The 17651-nt window shown below is 41.9% G+C and overlaps 1 protein-coding gene across 1 annotated transcript; it reads right to left on the bottom strand.

Annotated features, from left to right (window-relative positions):
* Positions 1–9559: 9559 nt before the first annotated feature.
* LOC100192648 (uncharacterized) lies at positions 9560–16241 on the bottom strand. Its single transcript, NM_001137860.1, has 8 exons — positions 15864–16241; positions 12904–12966; positions 12717–12812; positions 12315–12362; positions 11818–11889; positions 11118–11176; positions 10122–10212; positions 9560–10012 (listed from the first exon to the last, which is right to left on the bottom strand). The coding sequence occupies exons 1-8, from the start codon at positions 16188–16190 to the stop codon at positions 9875–9877; spliced, it is 894 nt and encodes a 297-aa protein (NP_001131332.1). The 5' UTR covers positions 16191–16241; the 3' UTR covers positions 9560–9874.
* Between the last annotated feature and the right edge of the window lie 1410 nt (positions 16242–17651).

Here is a 17651-nt window from a genome sequence, read left to right as displayed (position 1 = left end):
AATACAAGATTGAAACTTAAATGCTTAATATAAATGCGGAAACTTAAAGAGCAAAGTAGAGAAGCAAACTCTCGTGGATGACGCCGGTATTTTTACCGAGGTAACCGGAACCACGCAAGGTCCCGACTAATCCTCGTTGGTGCCCCTACGCAAAGGGAAGCCCACGCGAGGGCCAAGCACCACGGTCGAGTAACTCCGTAGAGAGCCACGGGTCTTCTCCACGCGCAAGTGGTGCTCCGCTTCCGGCTCCTCTAGGACGCTCCCTGCCATCTCCACTATCGAGCTTCCGGCCGAAACGCCACGGGCCTCGTTCCCTCCGGTGCATGGTGGCGCCCGTGACACAAACGCGGTTGTCACGGTCTCGCAAGACTCTCGCCCCACTCGGTACAATTACAACGACTCACGCAAGAGCCGAGGGGTTGTGTGGTTTTACAAAACTCACTCAACTAACTAGGGTTCTCCTAGAGCAAGCGCTAAAACGGTCTAACTAACCTAAGCACTTCGCAAAGCACCTACGCTAATCACCGAGTGATTCTATTAAGCACTTGGGTGTTTGAGCTCTTGGAAATGTGCACTATATGCCTTGGTATGTTGCTTGGGCTCCCACTCCTTCAAATGGCTGGTTGGGTGAAGTATATATAGTCCCCAACTCAATTCTAGCCGTTGGAGAAAAGCTGCAGTTCTCTGCGGCACACCGGACAGTCCGGTGGTGCACCGGACAGCGCACTATAGCCTGTCCGGTGCGCCTAGCCGTTGCTTTGTCAGAGCAGGTGACCGTTGGCGCCACAGGCTTTTCCACACCGGACAGTCTGGTGCTCACACCAGACAGTCTGGTGGTCTTCTCTCCGAGTGCCACCTGGAACTAGCTGTTGGGCTGAAGTTCCCTGGTGCACCGGACAGTCCGGCGTGTGGGCACCGGACAGTCCGGTGTGCCACCGGACAGTCCGGTGCGCCTTCGCACAGACAGTCTGCAGCAGCACACTTGGACTTTTATTGAATCTTCTTAATGTCTTCTTTTGAGGTGTTGCTTTCCTCAATTCCTTAGTCCAAGTAAATCTTGCATCCTATGAACTACAAACATAAACACTAGAAAACTTATTAGTTCACGGATTGTGTTGTTCATCAAACACCAAAACTCGATTAGCCAAATGACCCGGGGTCCATTTTCCTTACAATCTCCCCCTTTTTGGTGATTGATGACAACACAACCAAAGCAAGCAAATAATACAAGGATTTGAATGAAAATATGCAATCTACTTGCTAGGATGCATGCTTGTGCCCACAAAGTGAAATTATGGACTTAAGCCTCCCCCTAACTCCATAATTCACTTACTTCCCTTTTTAGGACCAAATAACCAAAACCACTTGAAAAACCATTTGTAGATATGAAATTTTAAAATTTGTGGTGTTTGGTGTTTGATATAGTTTTCATTTCTTTGGTCCCTAAACTTCTCCCCCTTTGGCATCAACCACCGAAAAGGAAGACATTAAAAGCATGTAGGAAGTAAATAAAAGCTTGCCCTCATCAAGAATTTTTATCAGATGATACCATTTGAAGGATACTAGATTAAACCACATGAATGATATCAGTTGAAAGGATTACTCCCCCTAAACGAGTGTTCTCTTTAGAAAGAATTTTCTCCTTTTTAGAGATGAAGAAATACTCCCCTTGACAGAGATCCTCTACTTAGGAAAAAGCATGTGAAAATTAGAGGTGCAAGACATGTTTTGAAAAGACTAACTTCCCTTATGCATAGGTAACAGAATATGAGTTAACTACTTATGCATTTTTAGCAACATGGAAGTATATGATATGAAATATAGTCTAATCAAATATTGGAGAAGACATGTAAATGATACTAAATGTATCTCAAAAGATACCAATTGAAAGTCAATGGCGAGCTTGAGAGACATGAGAGTTCTTGGAGATTTTGAAGTGGAAGATTGTTGTCTTTCTCCGGGGACCTTATTTTCCTTACAATGAGACTATCACATGAAATAGACTTGAAGGAAACGGGTGACGCCTAAGAGAGGGGGGTGAATTAGGACTTCTAAAACTTTTACTAAACTAGGCCACAATTAAATCCCTAGAGCACAACCTATGCAAATAATCAAACTAGAATGTGCAAACTAGGTTTTGTCTAAGTGTTGTTATCTCTACCGCAATAGCTAAGTTTCAATCTACACTAAATAAGTATGAATACAAGATTGAAACTTAAATGCTTAATATAAATGCGGAAACTTAAAGAGCAAAGTAGAGAAGCAAACTCTCGTGGATGACGCCGATATTTTTACCGAGGTATCCGGAACCACGCAAGGTCCCGACTAATCCTCGTTGGTGCCCCTACGCAAAGGGAAGCCCACGCGAGGGCCAAGCACCACGGTCGAGTAACTCCGTAGAGAGCCACGGGCCTTCTCCACGCGCAAGTGGTGCTCCGCTTCCGGCTCCTCTCGGACGCTCCCTACCGTCTCCACTATCGAGCTTCCGGCTGAAACGCCGCGGGCCTCGTTCCCTCTGGTACACGATGGCGGCCGCGACACAAACGCGGTTGTCACGGTCTCGCAAGACTCTCGCCCCACTCGGTACAATTACAACGACTCACGCAAGAGCTGAAGGGTTGTGTGGTTTTACAAAACTCACTCAACTAACTAGGGTTCTCCTAGAGCAAGCGCTAAAGCGGTCTAACTAACCTAAGCACTTCGCAAAGCACCTACGCTAATCACCGAGTGATTCTATTAAGCACTTGGGTGTTTGAGCTCTTGGAAATATGCATTATATGCCTTGGTATGTTGCTTGGGCTCCCACTCCTTCAAATGGCCGGTTGGGTGAAGTATATATAGGCCCCAACTCAATTCTAGCCGTTGGAGAAAAGCTGCAGTTCTCTGCGGCACACCGGACAGTCCGGTGGTGCACCGGACAGCGCACTGTAGCCTGTCCGGTGCGCCTAGTCGTTGCTCTGTTAGAGCAGGTGACCGTTGGCGCCACAGGCTTTTCCACACCGGACAGTCTGGTGCTCACACCGGACAGTCCGGTGGTCTTCTCTCCGAGTGCCACCTCGAACTAGCCGTTGGGCTGAAGTTCCCTGGTGCACCGGACAGTCCGGCGTGTGGGCACCGGACAGTCCGGTGTGCCTTCGCACAGACAGTCCGCAGCAGCACACTTGAACTTTTCTTGAATCTTCTTAATGTCTTCTTTTGAGGTGTTGCTTTCCTCAATTCCTTAGTCCAAGTAAATCTTGCATCCTATGAACTACAAACATAAACACTAGAAAACTTATTAGTTCACGGATTGTGTTGTTCATCAAACACCAAAACTCGATTAGCCAAATGGCCCGGGGTCCATTTTCCTTACAATCTCCCCCTTTTTGGTGATTGATGACAACACAACCAAAGCAAGCAAATAATACAAGTATTTGAATGAAAATATGCAATCTACTTACTAGGATGCATGTTTGTCCCCACAAAGTGAAATTATGGACTTAAGCCTCCCCCTAACTCCATAATTCACTTACTTCCCTTTTTAGGACCAAATAACCAAAACCACTTGAAAAACCATTTGTAGATATGAAATTTTAAAATTTGTGGTGTTTGGTGTTTGGTGTTTGATATAGTTTTCATTGCTTTGGTCCCTAAACTTCTCCCCCTTTGGCATCAACCACCGAAAAGGAAGACATTAAAAGCATGTAGGAAGTAAATACAAGCTTGCCCTCATCAAGAATTTTTATCAGATGATACCATTTGAAGGATACTAGATTAAACCACATGAATGATATCAGTTGAAAGGATTACTCCCCCTAAATGAGTGTTCTCTTTAGAAAGAATTTTCTCCTCCTTTTTAGAGATGAAGAAATACTCCCCTTGACAGAGATCCTCTACTTAGGAAAAAGCATGTGAAAATTAGAGGTGCAAGACATGTTTTGAAAAGACTAACTTCCCTTATGCATAGGTAACAGAATATGAGTTAACTACTTATGCATTTTTAGCAACATGGAAGTATATGATATGAAATATAGTCTAATCAAATATTGGAGAAGACATGTAAATGATACTAAATGTATCTCAAAAGATACCAATTGAAAGTCAATGGCGAGCTTGAGAGACATGAGAGTTCTTGGAGATTTTGTAGTGGAAGATTGTTATCTTTCTCCGGGGACCTTATTTTCCTTACAATGAGACTATCACATGAAATAGACTTGAAAAGGTGTTAGTCTCAAAGTGTTAGATTATAGAATAACCTCCCCTTAAAGGTGTGCATACAAGTTTTGAATACTTGTAGGAGACATGCACTTTGATTTGATATCAAGAGGGGCAAATTATCCTTAATCCAAACTTTGGCACATATAAGTTAAATAATACAACTTGTAGAAATCAAAATTTTCAATTGATGCATCATTTACTACGGAGTGATATAGAAGCTATGTGTCGTGCTTAAATGATCATTTTAAACCATATAGGTTTGCTTAAGTATATGAATTGAAAGCAAGCAATCCTACCATGTGATTTACCTAGTATGCATGATTTCAAACAAAAGTAGATGACAAATTTAATACTAGGCAAGAAAGGTAAACTAGATACAAAGTAAATAGATACGCATATCTAAAAACAAGAGGTACAATAACTCTAGTTACCTTAGTCATGGGTGGGAAATTTGGGTCTAAAATTTTCACTAACCCACTTGGCAATAAGCTTGATCCAATATGATGTATCCCATGATATACATCCCAACTTTGCCAAGTCTCCAAATTTCCCGAAGACCTTCGGTCCACTTACTTCCCTTTCGGGATCCAAACTTTCTTTGTGCTTTTCATGGTTGCAATTATTTCCTTTGGCACCCAGATGCGTTTGGCCCCCTTTCCTTTGTTGGCTTGCTTGTTGGCCTTGATTGCTATCACTTTTCCATTCTTTTTCTTCTTGATCAAATATGGTGTAGCATCCTTTTTGTCCACCTTTTTGATGTAGGTGTTGGAGATTTTGCTTGATGGCTTTTGCTTGAGCTTTTGCCTTTGTTTATCCCCGGTCATCGCCTTGCATTGGAAAGACTTGTGGCCTTCCATGTGGCATAGCCTACAAATCACAGTTTCTTCCTTCATAGGCTTGTTCACTCCTGCAGTGGTGTTATCCTATGGAGGTTGGATTTGTTTGGCTTTGCCTTTTTTGTCATACAAAGCCTTGCCAAGGCGAGCCACTTCTTGCTTTAATTGTTCATTTTCCTTTGCAACCTCATCCGAACATGTCTCTACAACAATATTCTCAACAACGACTTGGTTGCAGGGGTTAGAATCATCAATTAAATCAAAGCATGAAGTAGAAGCATCTTTCTTAATTATTTCAGGCATTTCAACTAAAGATGCTGCTGGGTGCTACCAATGTTTTCTAGCTTAGTAGTTAGCTCATTATTGTGTATGCTAAGAATTTTCATTTTCTCTAGCAAATTTTCAATAGCTTCTTGGGAGCTAGCTAACTTAGCCTTAAGTTTTTCATTCTTTTTGATGAGACCATCATCGGTAGCAGTGGATGGAGCACTAGATTCTAATAGCTCAATTTTAGTTGATAGCTCACTATTTAAGTTTGCAAAAGTTTCAAATTTTTCTAGCAAACCTTTGTAATCAAAATTTTCTAACCAACTTATTTTTTAAGGTTTTAAGTTGAGCTTTTTGTTTAGTGCAAACATCCTGAAAAAATTCAACGGCTTTCGCAAGCTCATCTATGGAGGGCTTTCCCTCACCTTCATCATCACTACTGCTATCATCACTAGAGGATGGAATGCTTTTGTTACCTCTTGCCATAAGGCATTTGTGTGATGACCGTGATGAGTGTGATGAGGACCGGTGGCTGCGCGTCCTTGGAGGTTCATCTTCACTTGAAGAATCATCCCAAGTTCTAACACTTGTTAGTGCCTTGCCTTTGCTCCTCTCCTTTTTGGGTTTGTCCATATTTGGACGGTTGTCCCTAAAGTGGCCCTTCTCCCCACATGCGAAGCATCCTCTCTTCCTTTGCTTTTTCCTGTCAATATTAAAGAGAAGATCCTCGACCTGCAGGGGCACACCCATTAGATTAATCTTGCGGATCATCCTCATTACCTTTCCGACGCGTCAGATTGTTTCTTCGTCCTCGGAGGATGATGTGCATGGTTGATTATCTTCATCATCATCACTTTCTTCTTCTTCCTCTTCTTCACTTGAGGAACTTGGAGTGGGAGCCTTCTTTTTGCCCTTCCTTTCATCACATGCAAAAGCATATGGTCTTGAGGAAGTTGGCTCCTCTCCCCAACACATTTTTCGCGACATCTCAAAAGCCGCGATTTTCCCAATCACAATGGTCGAGGTCATGTTGCTCAAGTCCTCCATGTTGTGAAGGATGGTGATGATGCTCCCATATCTTTGTTGTGGTAGCAGGGAGATAATCTTCCTCACAATGTTCGCATCACCTAGCTTATTAATGCCAATAGAATTGAGCTCATTGATAATTAGATTCAAACGAGAATACATGTCTCTAACAAGCTCATCATCTTTCATAGCAAAAGAATTATACTTATTTAAGACTAGGCAATGTTTTTGCTCACGGACATTGGATGTGCCGTCATGGAGCTCATGCAATTTTAGCCAAATCTCATTAGCAGTTTTCAAGGTAAATACTTGATTAAAAATATCCATGCTAAGAGATTCATACAAGCAATTTTTGGCTCTAGCATTTAGATGAATTTCTTTTTCCTCACTCGTGGTGGGTTTCTCGGGATTCTTGAGGGGTTTCATCCCGTCACGAGTGACTCTCCAAACACCTAGATCAACGGCATCTAGGTAACACGCCATTCTAGCACTATAATATGGGAAGTTAGTGCCGTCAAAGTATGGTGGCCTATGGGTATCCATCCCTTCCTCTAAAAAGCGTCGGCTCTTTTAGTAGTGAAGCTAAAGCGTTTCACATGAGCCAAACCGCCGGCTCTGATACCACTTGTAGGAAACGGGTGACGCCTAAGAGGGGGGTGAATTAGGACTTCTAAAACTTTTACTAAACTAGGCCACAATTAAATCCCTAGAGCACAACCTATGCAAATAATCAAACTAGAATGTGCAAACTAGGTTTTGCCTAAGTGTTGTTATCTCTACCGCAATAGCTAAGTTTCAATCTACACTAAATAAGTATGAATACAAGATTGAAACTTAAATGCTTAATATAAATGCGGAAACTTAAAGAGCAAAGTAGAGAAGCAAACTCTCGTGGATGACGCCGGTATTTTTACCGAGGTATCCAAAACCACGCAAGGTCCCGACTAATCCTCGTTGGTGCCCCTACGCAAAGGGAAGCTCACGCGAGGGCCAAGCACCACGGTCGAGTAACTCCGTAGAGAGCCACGGGCCTTCTCCACGTGCAAGTGGTGCTCCGCTTCCGGCTCCTCTCGGACGCTCCCTGTCGTCTCCACTATCGAGCTTCTGGCCGAAACGCCGCGGGCCTCGTTCCCTCCGGTACACGGTGGCGGCCGTGACACAAACGCGGTTGTCACGGTCTCGCAAGACTCTCGCCCCACTCGGTACAATTACAACGACTCACGCAAGAACCGAGGGGTTGTGTGGTTTTACAAAACTCACTCAACTAACTAGGGTTCTCCTAGAGCAAGCGCTAAAGCGGTCTAACTAACCTAAGCACTTCACAAAGCACCTACGCTAATCACCGAGTGATTCTATTAAGCACTTGGGTGTTTGAGCTCTTGGAAATGTGCACTATATGCCTTGGTATGTTGCTTGGGCTCCCACTCCTTCAAATGGCCGGTTGGGTGAAGTATATATAGGCCCCAACTTAATTCTAGCCGTTGGAGAAAAGCTGCAGTTCTCTGCTGCACACAGGACAGTCCGGTGGTGCACCGGATAGCGCACTGTAGCCTGTCCGGTGCGCCTAGTCGTTGCTCTGTCAGAGCAGGTGACCGTTGGCGCCACAGGCTTTTCCACACCGGACAGTCTGGTGCTCACACCGGACAGTCCGGTGGTCTTCTCTCCGAGTGCCACCTGGAACTAGCAGTTGGGCTGAAGTTCCCTGGTGCATCGGACAGTCCGGCGTGTGGGCACCGGACAGTCCGGTGTGCCACCAGACAGTCCAGTGCGCCTTCGCACAGACAGTCCGCAACAGCACACTTGGACTTTTCTTGAATCTTCTTAATGTCTTCTTTTGAGGTGTTGCTTTCCTCAATTCCTTAGTCCAAGTAAATCTTGCATCCTATGAACTACAAACATAAACACTAGAAAACTTATTAGTTCACGGATTGTGTTGTTCATCAAACACCAAAACTCGATTAGCCAAATGGCCCGGGGTCCATTTTCCTTACAGAGGCCCCACTGCTAGTCAAAAGAGGATGATCACATGTCCACAACAAAGTGTAGAGATGACAATGATGCCATGTGAGTAGTGCTTTGACTTTGAACAATGTTATCATATTTTTTGCTCAGTCCTTTAGTCATTCTAAATTAATCACACACCTCTCTTTCCAATGTGAAGCCCAAGTGCAAGTACTACTACAAGGGGAAGGAGAAGAAGATCAGTATATGAATGACCTAAAGTGAGTATTGAATGGTTTGTTGGCCATTAAACTTGGATTTACACACTGGTTGGTGTGAATTTTAATCACATATTTTCTCTTTTTGCAACATGAAGCCCAAGTACCAGAAGGGGAAGGGAATGGAAGAACATGGAGGCTAGGAATGGAAAGAGAAAGAATAAAGGAGAGGCTAGCTACATTGTTAGGTTTCGATGGTTGAATGTGATGTTTGCCATGAGATGTTAAAAATCACATAAGCTTGATGCTTTTGTTGGACATGTGATGCAGACTTAGCTAATCAAACATGTTTCATGTACCACTGTTTGAGGCTTTTGGGTAAACTTGTGTTCTAAGCTGCCATATTAACATGTAGGTCAGTGGTCTAGAGATGTTAGTTGATATGTTGTCTCATAGTTTCTTGGGATATCCAAGTTGTTATAATGTTGTCCAATTTTTTGTTCCATAAATTTCTTTATAATCTATTAAAATGTTATCTAAAAATTTATGTTAAAATAGGAGTGAAACCATCTAGACCCCAAATTGAGTCTCGATCATTGATGCTAATACAACTTTTTTGAATAATGTGTGTTTTGTAGAAACAATATAAGTTAGATTATGATAATGAAGATTAATTAGACTTGTTATACGTGTCAATAGAGTTATTAGACATTTAGAATAGTGATAAAATATAATTTTTTCTTTTACCATAAAGTTACAGTTAGTGATAGAATCTTTATTTTAATTTTTTGACTGTACTGTAAAAGAGAGCATGAATGGATAACCTGACCTAGAAGTCCAGTTATGTGTGGTAAATTTACATAGGCATGATAATCTTTTTGTATGACATTCACACTGTTAAGAGAATGGAACCGGAGTAAGCCTTTCCTTCGTTACGGGTAGATCCACAAAGTTAAAAAAACAGGAGCAAAGTAATAATTAGACAACAAATCGAGGGTACAAACGTCAGAGCCTCCAATTTATTTACTAAAAGCAAAGAACAAATTCTCAGCATGAACAAAGAACGAAAGCATGAATTATTAGCAGAAAATTCAACAGCTGAAATTAATAGGTGTTTTTGCTGCATCAAGTATGAAGTGGTCACTGCAAATGATGTGTGCACAGGCTTCAAGCAAAGTTTCAGTGTCCAATGGCATGCTAGTGGCCAAAATTGGCTACAGATGTATAGGAACCACATTGTCTTGGATAGGCTACGTGTTTCAACACAAGCAAAAGATGGCATCATCATGCAGTGCCATAGATGATGCAGTCAAGGTAAGATTGATACAATACCCCAAAAAAAACAGAAAACAATGTGAAGATAGTTAACTACGGTATGGAAGGCAGCCATCATCTCCTCCTCCCAGCAACAGCAGCAGGTGCCCGTTGTGCTCCAGGTTGGCCCTGCCCTGCAGCTTCCTCTGGTATGTTGGCAGCTGCCGTAACAGCATTCATGACAATAAGACCAAGCGGAATGATGTACATCCACTGCAAAACAAACAAGTCAGACTAAAGGAAAGCATAGAAACATACCCACACATACACAAACACGAAGATAATGAACGAAGTACGGAAGATATTTAGTGCAGTTACTCACATATTTAGCCCAGAAAGATTTCTCAGGTGGTTTCATTACTTCGCCAAGACCATTGTCAGCTTCTATTAACTGATCTGCAAACGATGGGGTTCTGCAAGCACAAAAAAATGTAAGAATTAGGAAACTTCTTTGTGACAGTAGGGATAGATCTGTTAGGTCATACACAACACGAGGATGCTACCAATTTTTGCCATTGTGGAACTCGGTGGATGTTCTCAGTTCTCACAAAAAAAATAGTAGCATGACTAAGCGCTTGACGTACAGACCAAGTCATCGACAGGAACAATTAGCTAGGTGTTCCTACTGTGATTAACGCTGGAAGTTTACCATTTCAACTATGATTAGCATTGAGGCATATGGGAGCTTAGATAGGCTTGTCTTGCCCAGTGTTCTTAAGGTGGTAAAGGTAAGGTGATGCATGGTGACCCCCCCCCCCCCCACCCACCCCTTTTAACTGCTTAGGCAATGCCAAAGTGATTATAATGCAAGCCAAGTAGGGGAAGGACAAAAGAGGGAAGAATAAGGTGGGAGGAAGTATTGTGCATGCACTGGCTGCTTGTCCTTGATGGATGATCTCCTCCTGTACTTCCTATCTTTCCCCTCCAATCACTCCTCCCCACTTATTTTGGGATGGCAACAGGGACACCGAGGATATGTTATTAGGCGAGGCCTTGAAAACATTGGTCTTGTCAAACTAATTAAGCATAAATAAAATTGTTTTTCCCATTGGATGGGCAGATTCTTGTAGTGGTCTTTCATCATTACCTCTCTTTATTTAAGCATCTATTGCCTTGTACATGTCCCTCAATTGGATGCTGAGATTCCAATGATGTGTTTCATCATTAACCCTCTTTAAGCATCTATTGCATTGCGCATGTCCTCAGATATTTCTTAATTCAAACTATTTATATTATCTATTATTAAAACAAATTACTCGTTTTATAATAATCTATTTATTTAACATTTTTTTGTAATCTCAAGAAAGTAGTAATTTACCTTGGTGCCTGTTCAGCAGTCTTTAGGATAGTGTAAGAGCTGAATGTCCATTTTGATGGCTGAAACAAAAAAATTAAACATGCCAATATGTCACCATAAACTTCAAAACTGTTAATCGCCAATGAATGCACCACAGAAGATAAAAAAGTGCTAGAGTAGAGGCGTTAGTTGTAATATAGAACAGTTTGGTGAACGATTGAACAACTCTCAAGTCTCAACAGTTCGATTTGAGAAATTTGTTAGCACATTAATAGTGTTGTAAATTAAACCAATAAAGATTTCAACGTGCTTCAGTCAAAATTAACTAATCAATGTCAACTTAAATTAACCCATTTTGAGCAATCTAATCTGCAGAGCCAAACCCAATAACAGTTGACATTCATTCAAAATTGAATGATTTCATCAAAGTAATTTTGAAACAATCATTTGTACCAGCCCTACTAAATAACATAGCAAATACCTCTGCCAATAACAAATAACCAGTGCAGATAACATGTTTCTAACGGACTTCTTTTCTTTTCTTTTTCTTTTTTGGCCATGAGGAAGAAGTATGAGGTTGCAGGCCAATCTATAATGAGAACATTACTAATTTCAGAATATTTAAATGTCTAAAGATTATAAGTTATCAGGATCCTTCTATCAATCATTAATTACGTTGAACACTGATAAATCATAATATAAATCCTGAAAGAAAACTAACCAATTTCATAGGCCTAGGGTATTGGCACCCATCAACAGAGCCATAATTGACTGCCAAGATATTTACACCATCCTGCAAATAAGGCAATAGCAAAGTATCACGTGAGTCACAACACCAAGGAAACTTCTATCGGTATTCTACAAAGGTAATGTAATGCAATTCTCCAAAATGGCTGCAGTATGAAAAAATAACATTTTTCCCTTGTTGCTGTTTGGAATAGATGACAAGGATAGATAAATATTTAGAAACTTTATGTAATCAACATGTTATGTTATCGATACAGGTGCTAGAATAAATGAGCACAGCGTGCATCTTCTGCTCTCTATCAATACTGGAGATTTGGTCGCTGCTAATGTAAAACAAAATAAAGTTAGCTAAATGCATCAATTGATGTTATTACATACATAAAGTTTCTGGGCTATCCCAAAAAATTCCATCATCATAAACAACTCTTTAGAGGAAGACAAGAATAGAAATAATGAAATGGAGAAAGTTACCATGTGGATAACAATGTGTTCATCCAAACTGTCACGTGGAATGCATCTCTAGGAAACATAAGAAAGTCAAGACAGTTAAGGAACTGAAAAGGATAACTCTAGAATCAGACAATAAATCAATACTTCAAATAATAAGATAACATCACAGTTTTTGCAATACATCAAGCAGTCGTTTTTTCTTATAACTAATTCAATTGCTTTATTTATTGATTGTTCCATAAAAAATGTACATGCTAGGTGCTACACAAAAGGATAGTACTTTGGTGGACACCTTTTAAAAGATACCTTATTTTACAGATTCCAATTGGTACAGTGGTTTGAAGAATAGATAATTGGAGTATTGGGCTTATTTTATTATCACAGTGAAGAGAAACACAATGATGAACTCTGTAGTCAACTTACAGCTCTGATTGAAGAAACAACATGATGTTTCTTTGTAGTGTCCAACACATTAGATGGCAGCCTAATTGTATAAAAGCCATCTTCCTGAAGCACTTTCTTCAGTGACAAACAAATGCATAAGCATCAAATTAGTTGAAAATAATTGTCAAGCAAATCAAGTTGAAAACCGTGGTGGGCAAGAAGTTACTTTGAACGCCGCTTTATCATCCTCAGTAAAATCATTCCTTGTAAAGCGAAGTTTAGTGAGGGTCTGATCCATAAGAATAGCACAATTAGGTAAATAGTGTTCCTCTTTTGCATTTACAGCATTAAATGTTGTAGTGAGAAACTAGGTACCTAGCAAACCATTAAAATAAGTCAAATAAGAAATTTAGTTCTCTTAGCTCATATCTACAGTGAGCATAATCGGTTGATTATTCACCAATGAAACTGATCAAATTCGAAAACTAATGAACATAACCAAAAGTACATAAAGATCAAAGATGCACTAAGAGAAATATCAACCATCATTGATTTAAAGTATATAAAAAAAGCACATTATTCGCAAAAAATCTTATCATATATGGTGAATCAAGGTTACAGAAAGAGAAGCACGGCAGAATTAGCCAGATCGACATAAGAGGAGGACCAGATCAACATGAACCCGTCGGCGGAACCCGGAAACATCTCGATCTAGTGGCGGGGCAACCAATTTGGTGGTGTGCCCTGCGGAGACCTCAATCCGACAGCAGAGAAAGGTAAGCACGACTCAATCCACCTGTGAAACCACCTCCTGCCAGCCAGTCAAGTGCTTCAATCTCCCTCCCAAGCCACTGCACACTCGCTCAGTTACCTTTCAGCACCTGCAACACCTAGAGCAGCGCTTACCCCCAAAGCGAGTGGTCCCCCTCCGCTTAGCGCTTATGCGTGCGGAAGCGGACACTTAAGAACTCTTTTTGGACCACTGTTTCAAGCCTGATAAATGCATGTTGCATTTTGCTATGGCAGGTTATGGCTTGCTCCCAAACTTTGTGAAATCATATTGCCAACTCCCAGTTAGGAATGCACATTCTATTTTACTTTTGTGCAATACAGTTCAATTTAAATAAACTAATATTGAAAGCTTCTAGATAAGCTGCTACGAATCTACGATTTTGAGCCATTTCAACATTGGGGCAGACATCGAAGTCCAAAATAATGAAGAACAAAAGGTACTATAATAATAGGCCTTGTGCAAATACGAGGTAAAACAAGAAGGAATGAGTGCACAAAAGATTTTGGGCAGATCAGATTTTAATTGTGTTTGGTTCATAACAGATTGCAATCCGCCAATCCCTATTCCCCTGTAAAGTACTACAACTACAAGGCATAGAGTATACATTATTGTAACAAGTGATAAACAACTAGAAGATATTTAAAATTGGATATCATGTGCTTAACAGGAACAGACATGGAAGTTAATGCATATAAGACATTTTCATACATGCAAAAAGGTTGTTTTTTTCTCGAAAGCGTAGGAGAGCTACACATCATATATATTAAGAAGAAAAAAAGGTTGTGATATGCTATGGCCATGATATACGAGGTATCATCAGGACTAATTCTGCTCCGAGTTTATTTCTGACATATATAAAACTAAGTACATATGTATGCAGGAGCTGCTGTTGTAATTTTATGAGTTACAGGATTAAAATGCAGGCTTAGTTAATGGTGATTCAGCAGACCACACCAAAAAATCTGTTGCATGCCCAGCCCCTGTGTCCATTTGTAATTATTATTCTTCTAAAACTTGAAACATATGATTCAAAAAGGGGGTGATGTTTTCAATGTTACCACCCAATAAATTCTTAATATGCAAGATAAACAAAGACATTGAACATATCAACATAGTTTTGAAAATAAGTACAGAAACGAGAAGTCAGGTGACAGCCTAATGTTTCAAGACTCTACTTCCTTATTTACACGCCAATTTACTGTCTTTAATTTAATATCAAATATTTCCTGCCCCTGGGATACTCCCCTTATAATCAAATACCAACTCAGTTATCCACATATAAAGCAGCTTCTTAATGGTAGGGAAATGTCATTTGTCCAAATGAGACAATGCTAAAAAAAACTTCGAAGCTAAACAACCTCAGGCCACCGCAAATTCTGTATGTCACACGAGACTAACTCCACAGGATCTTGTGATTTGGAGGCAGCATGGTATACAATATTAGTGCTCTTTAATTATCATTGTATATCCAATTCTAATGTAAATAATAGTCTTTTTTATAGTCAGCAATATCTTGGTTGCTCTTCAAGGCAATGAATATATGTTAGGTATTTGTAAAAGTAAGGCCATGCAGCCTGAAAGGCCACATAAGCAGCAAGTGGCCATTCAAGTGCAGAACAATCATAATTTCACAATTATACACCATGGGTAAATAAAAGAAAAACGGGTATTGGGTAGTGCCCTAACCAGCAGTCCTGCACTAACGCTTAATAACAGGTGCTGTCATACAGGTACAATTTAACTGGTTGTTTATAATATATACTGTAACACACCAAGCCCAAAAAGCCAGTCTGCCTTGTTTTTCTTACCCACAGAACTAGAGTACTCCAGTACCGGGTAAGGTCTAACTAACAGTGTTTGGTTTGCAGATTTAGCTCATGCGGCATGACTTTAACCAGAATGGTGGGTCTGGCGTTTTTTTGCAGAATGAACTCATCCTGCGGAATAACTACCACAGGAGTACTACACGGTGACAGATGACAAACCAAACAGCACAAGGAGGTTCAGTTTCTAGATCAGATAATTCTGGATGGAGACATTCCTCTGACCAAACACGCTGAGCCGCCGAGAGTACTGCTAGGGAACAACAGCCTGTTAAATTACAGTAGACAGTAGGACACATACACGGGACACCATCATAAGATCCAATTCTCGATTCACACTTCTCATAATAATCCAAAGCAAATGATTCACTACCTATTCCGACCAAACAGCTCAACGAAGCTAACAGGAGCAGAACATCTACGAATTATGTTAAGGCCGCCGAAATCACGATCCAGAACTAGCCGAGAGCTAGCCATCCCAGATCCATTGACCAGAGCGTAACCAGGCCAACTATATAGGCGAACTAACCAAACAACCGAGATAGTAACCAAAGAGAGGCTGGGACCCACCTGCGTGCCGTGGGCGAAGGTCTTGAGGCGGGCCGAGAAGGTTCCAGCTGAGACGAAGCCCTTGCCGTCGCCAAGGTCGTGCTCGAGCGTGAACTGCACTGCGTTGGACTCGCCTGACCCGGGCAACGGCGCGTCCGCTGATCTGCGGCGGGAGGAGGAGACCACCGGGGCCGCCGGCGGGGAGGGGGCGGAGGGGCGGGCGACGACGCCCTCGAACTCTTCGTCATCGTTGAGGAGGAGCTCGTCGGAATGGAAGGAGGCGGCCCCAAGGGAGAGGGAGAGGAGGAGAGCGGCGAGGACGAGTAGAGCGCGGCGCGGCGGCGCCATCGCGAGAAGGCGGAGGAAAAGGCGAAAAGGCTTGGAGTGGACTCGGGAGAGAGATCGGACAGATCGGTCGAGGTTTCCACGCCAAAGAAAAGAACAAATTTAACCTCCCTCAACCGTTCAATTTAGCTCCCTCAATCAATTATAAATGTCAGATTTAAACTCTTCAATTTTTAAAATTGTTCGATTTTTATTTTAAGACAGTTGTCGGTGTTTTGACACGAGAATCTGATACTGTGTAACCTCCCAGATGAGTGATACTAAGGTGACACAAGTCTTTTATTCTGATTCGGATAAGAGAAGACTCTACTTCCAGCAGAGATGATGAGACTTATATTACTTGCACCTAAGTGCTTGCAGTAGAGAGTAAAAGCTGGTTGGGAGAGGGAAAGATCTTAAGTCTCTGGGGTTGATTGAGACAAATGTCAATATCACCGTGGAGATGAAAACCGTGAAGTGTTTGTCCCTTGCCTGAAGCTCCGGATATCTCTATTTATAGCTTCAAGGAGGGCCTCCAGATGTGTCGGGGTTTGTCGTGTACGGTGAGGAGGCGTGGTCGAGCCCGGTATCCGATATGGTCTTTGGTATGGCCCTTTTGCTCGCTGTTAACTTGTGCTAGGAGGGGATGTTTGGTTCCTTTATTTGCATCTTTGACTAAGACCAGGGTCGAGGGTTCGGTCACGCACCTGAGCTTGTCTGATGGGAAAGTTGTCCAAGTCGTAGTGGTTGGAGCAGTGGTGAGTATGGTGAAAGGGAACGTATCTGGTGCAAACCAACCCCTCTGTGCAATCGTGCAAACTTCTAATCTGAATCACATGATGTTGATCCAAGGGACGCAGGGGCGTGAATAATTTTACACTTAACCGTCCGCTGCTAATCATACTTAGGCCCTGTTTGGCACAACTGCTGCTTGTTGAAAAAGCAGCTTATCTGATAAGGTGGTAAAAAGCAGTTTGTGCTTGTTGGCTGCTTTTAATTCATTTTAAGAAGCAGCTGAACTGATAAGCTGCTGCAGAAAGCTGTCTGTTTGGCAGAACTTCTGCTTAAATTTGTGAAGAAGCTGAAAATAAGTTGTGCCAAACAGGGCCTTATTCAAATCCTCCTCCCACTCCTCCGCACGTCCACTTGGATCAACATCATGTAGTTCAGATTAGAAGTTTGCACGATTGCACGGATAAGTTGGTGTGCACCAGATACGTTCCCATGGTGAAAAGATCTTGGTAATAGGTCAGCTCTGCAGCTTCTGGTGACGTCGGGCGTTCTTTCGTTGGCAATATCGAGGCTGAAGCCATGCTCGGACGAAGCAGAAGTCTCCCTAAGGCTGTGGCCGAGCCTAATTTGGCACTTACAGGCATGCAGGACACAGTTAAAGGAATGACCTTCTGCAGGACGCGCGTACGACAAAACGTGGTCTTATCCTCGGGAGGAAACTACACCTCGTCCAAAGCCGACCTCAGCCTCGGA

Source organism: Zea mays, chromosome 4 (genome assembly GCF_902167145.1).
Source record: "Zea mays cultivar B73 chromosome 4, Zm-B73-REFERENCE-NAM-5.0, whole genome shotgun sequence".
Classification (NCBI taxonomy): domain Eukaryota; kingdom Viridiplantae; phylum Streptophyta; class Magnoliopsida; order Poales; family Poaceae; genus Zea; species Zea mays.
This window is presented reverse-complemented; position numbering and strand designations above follow the sequence as displayed.

Coding starts and splice junctions, on each gene's coding strand:
- LOC100192648 (NM_001137860.1), bottom strand. CDS start 16,190: ATGGCGCCGCCGCGCCGCGCTCTACTCGTCCTCGCCGCTCTCCTCCTC. Junction 12,363..12,716: donor TTGTTTCTTCAATCAGAGCT/GTAAGTTGACTA, acceptor TATGTTTCCTAG/AGATGCATTCCACGTGACAG. Junction 11,177..11,817: donor ACCCTAGGCCTATGAAATTG/GTTAGTTTTCTT, acceptor TTTTTGTTTCAG/CCATCAAAATGGACATTCAG.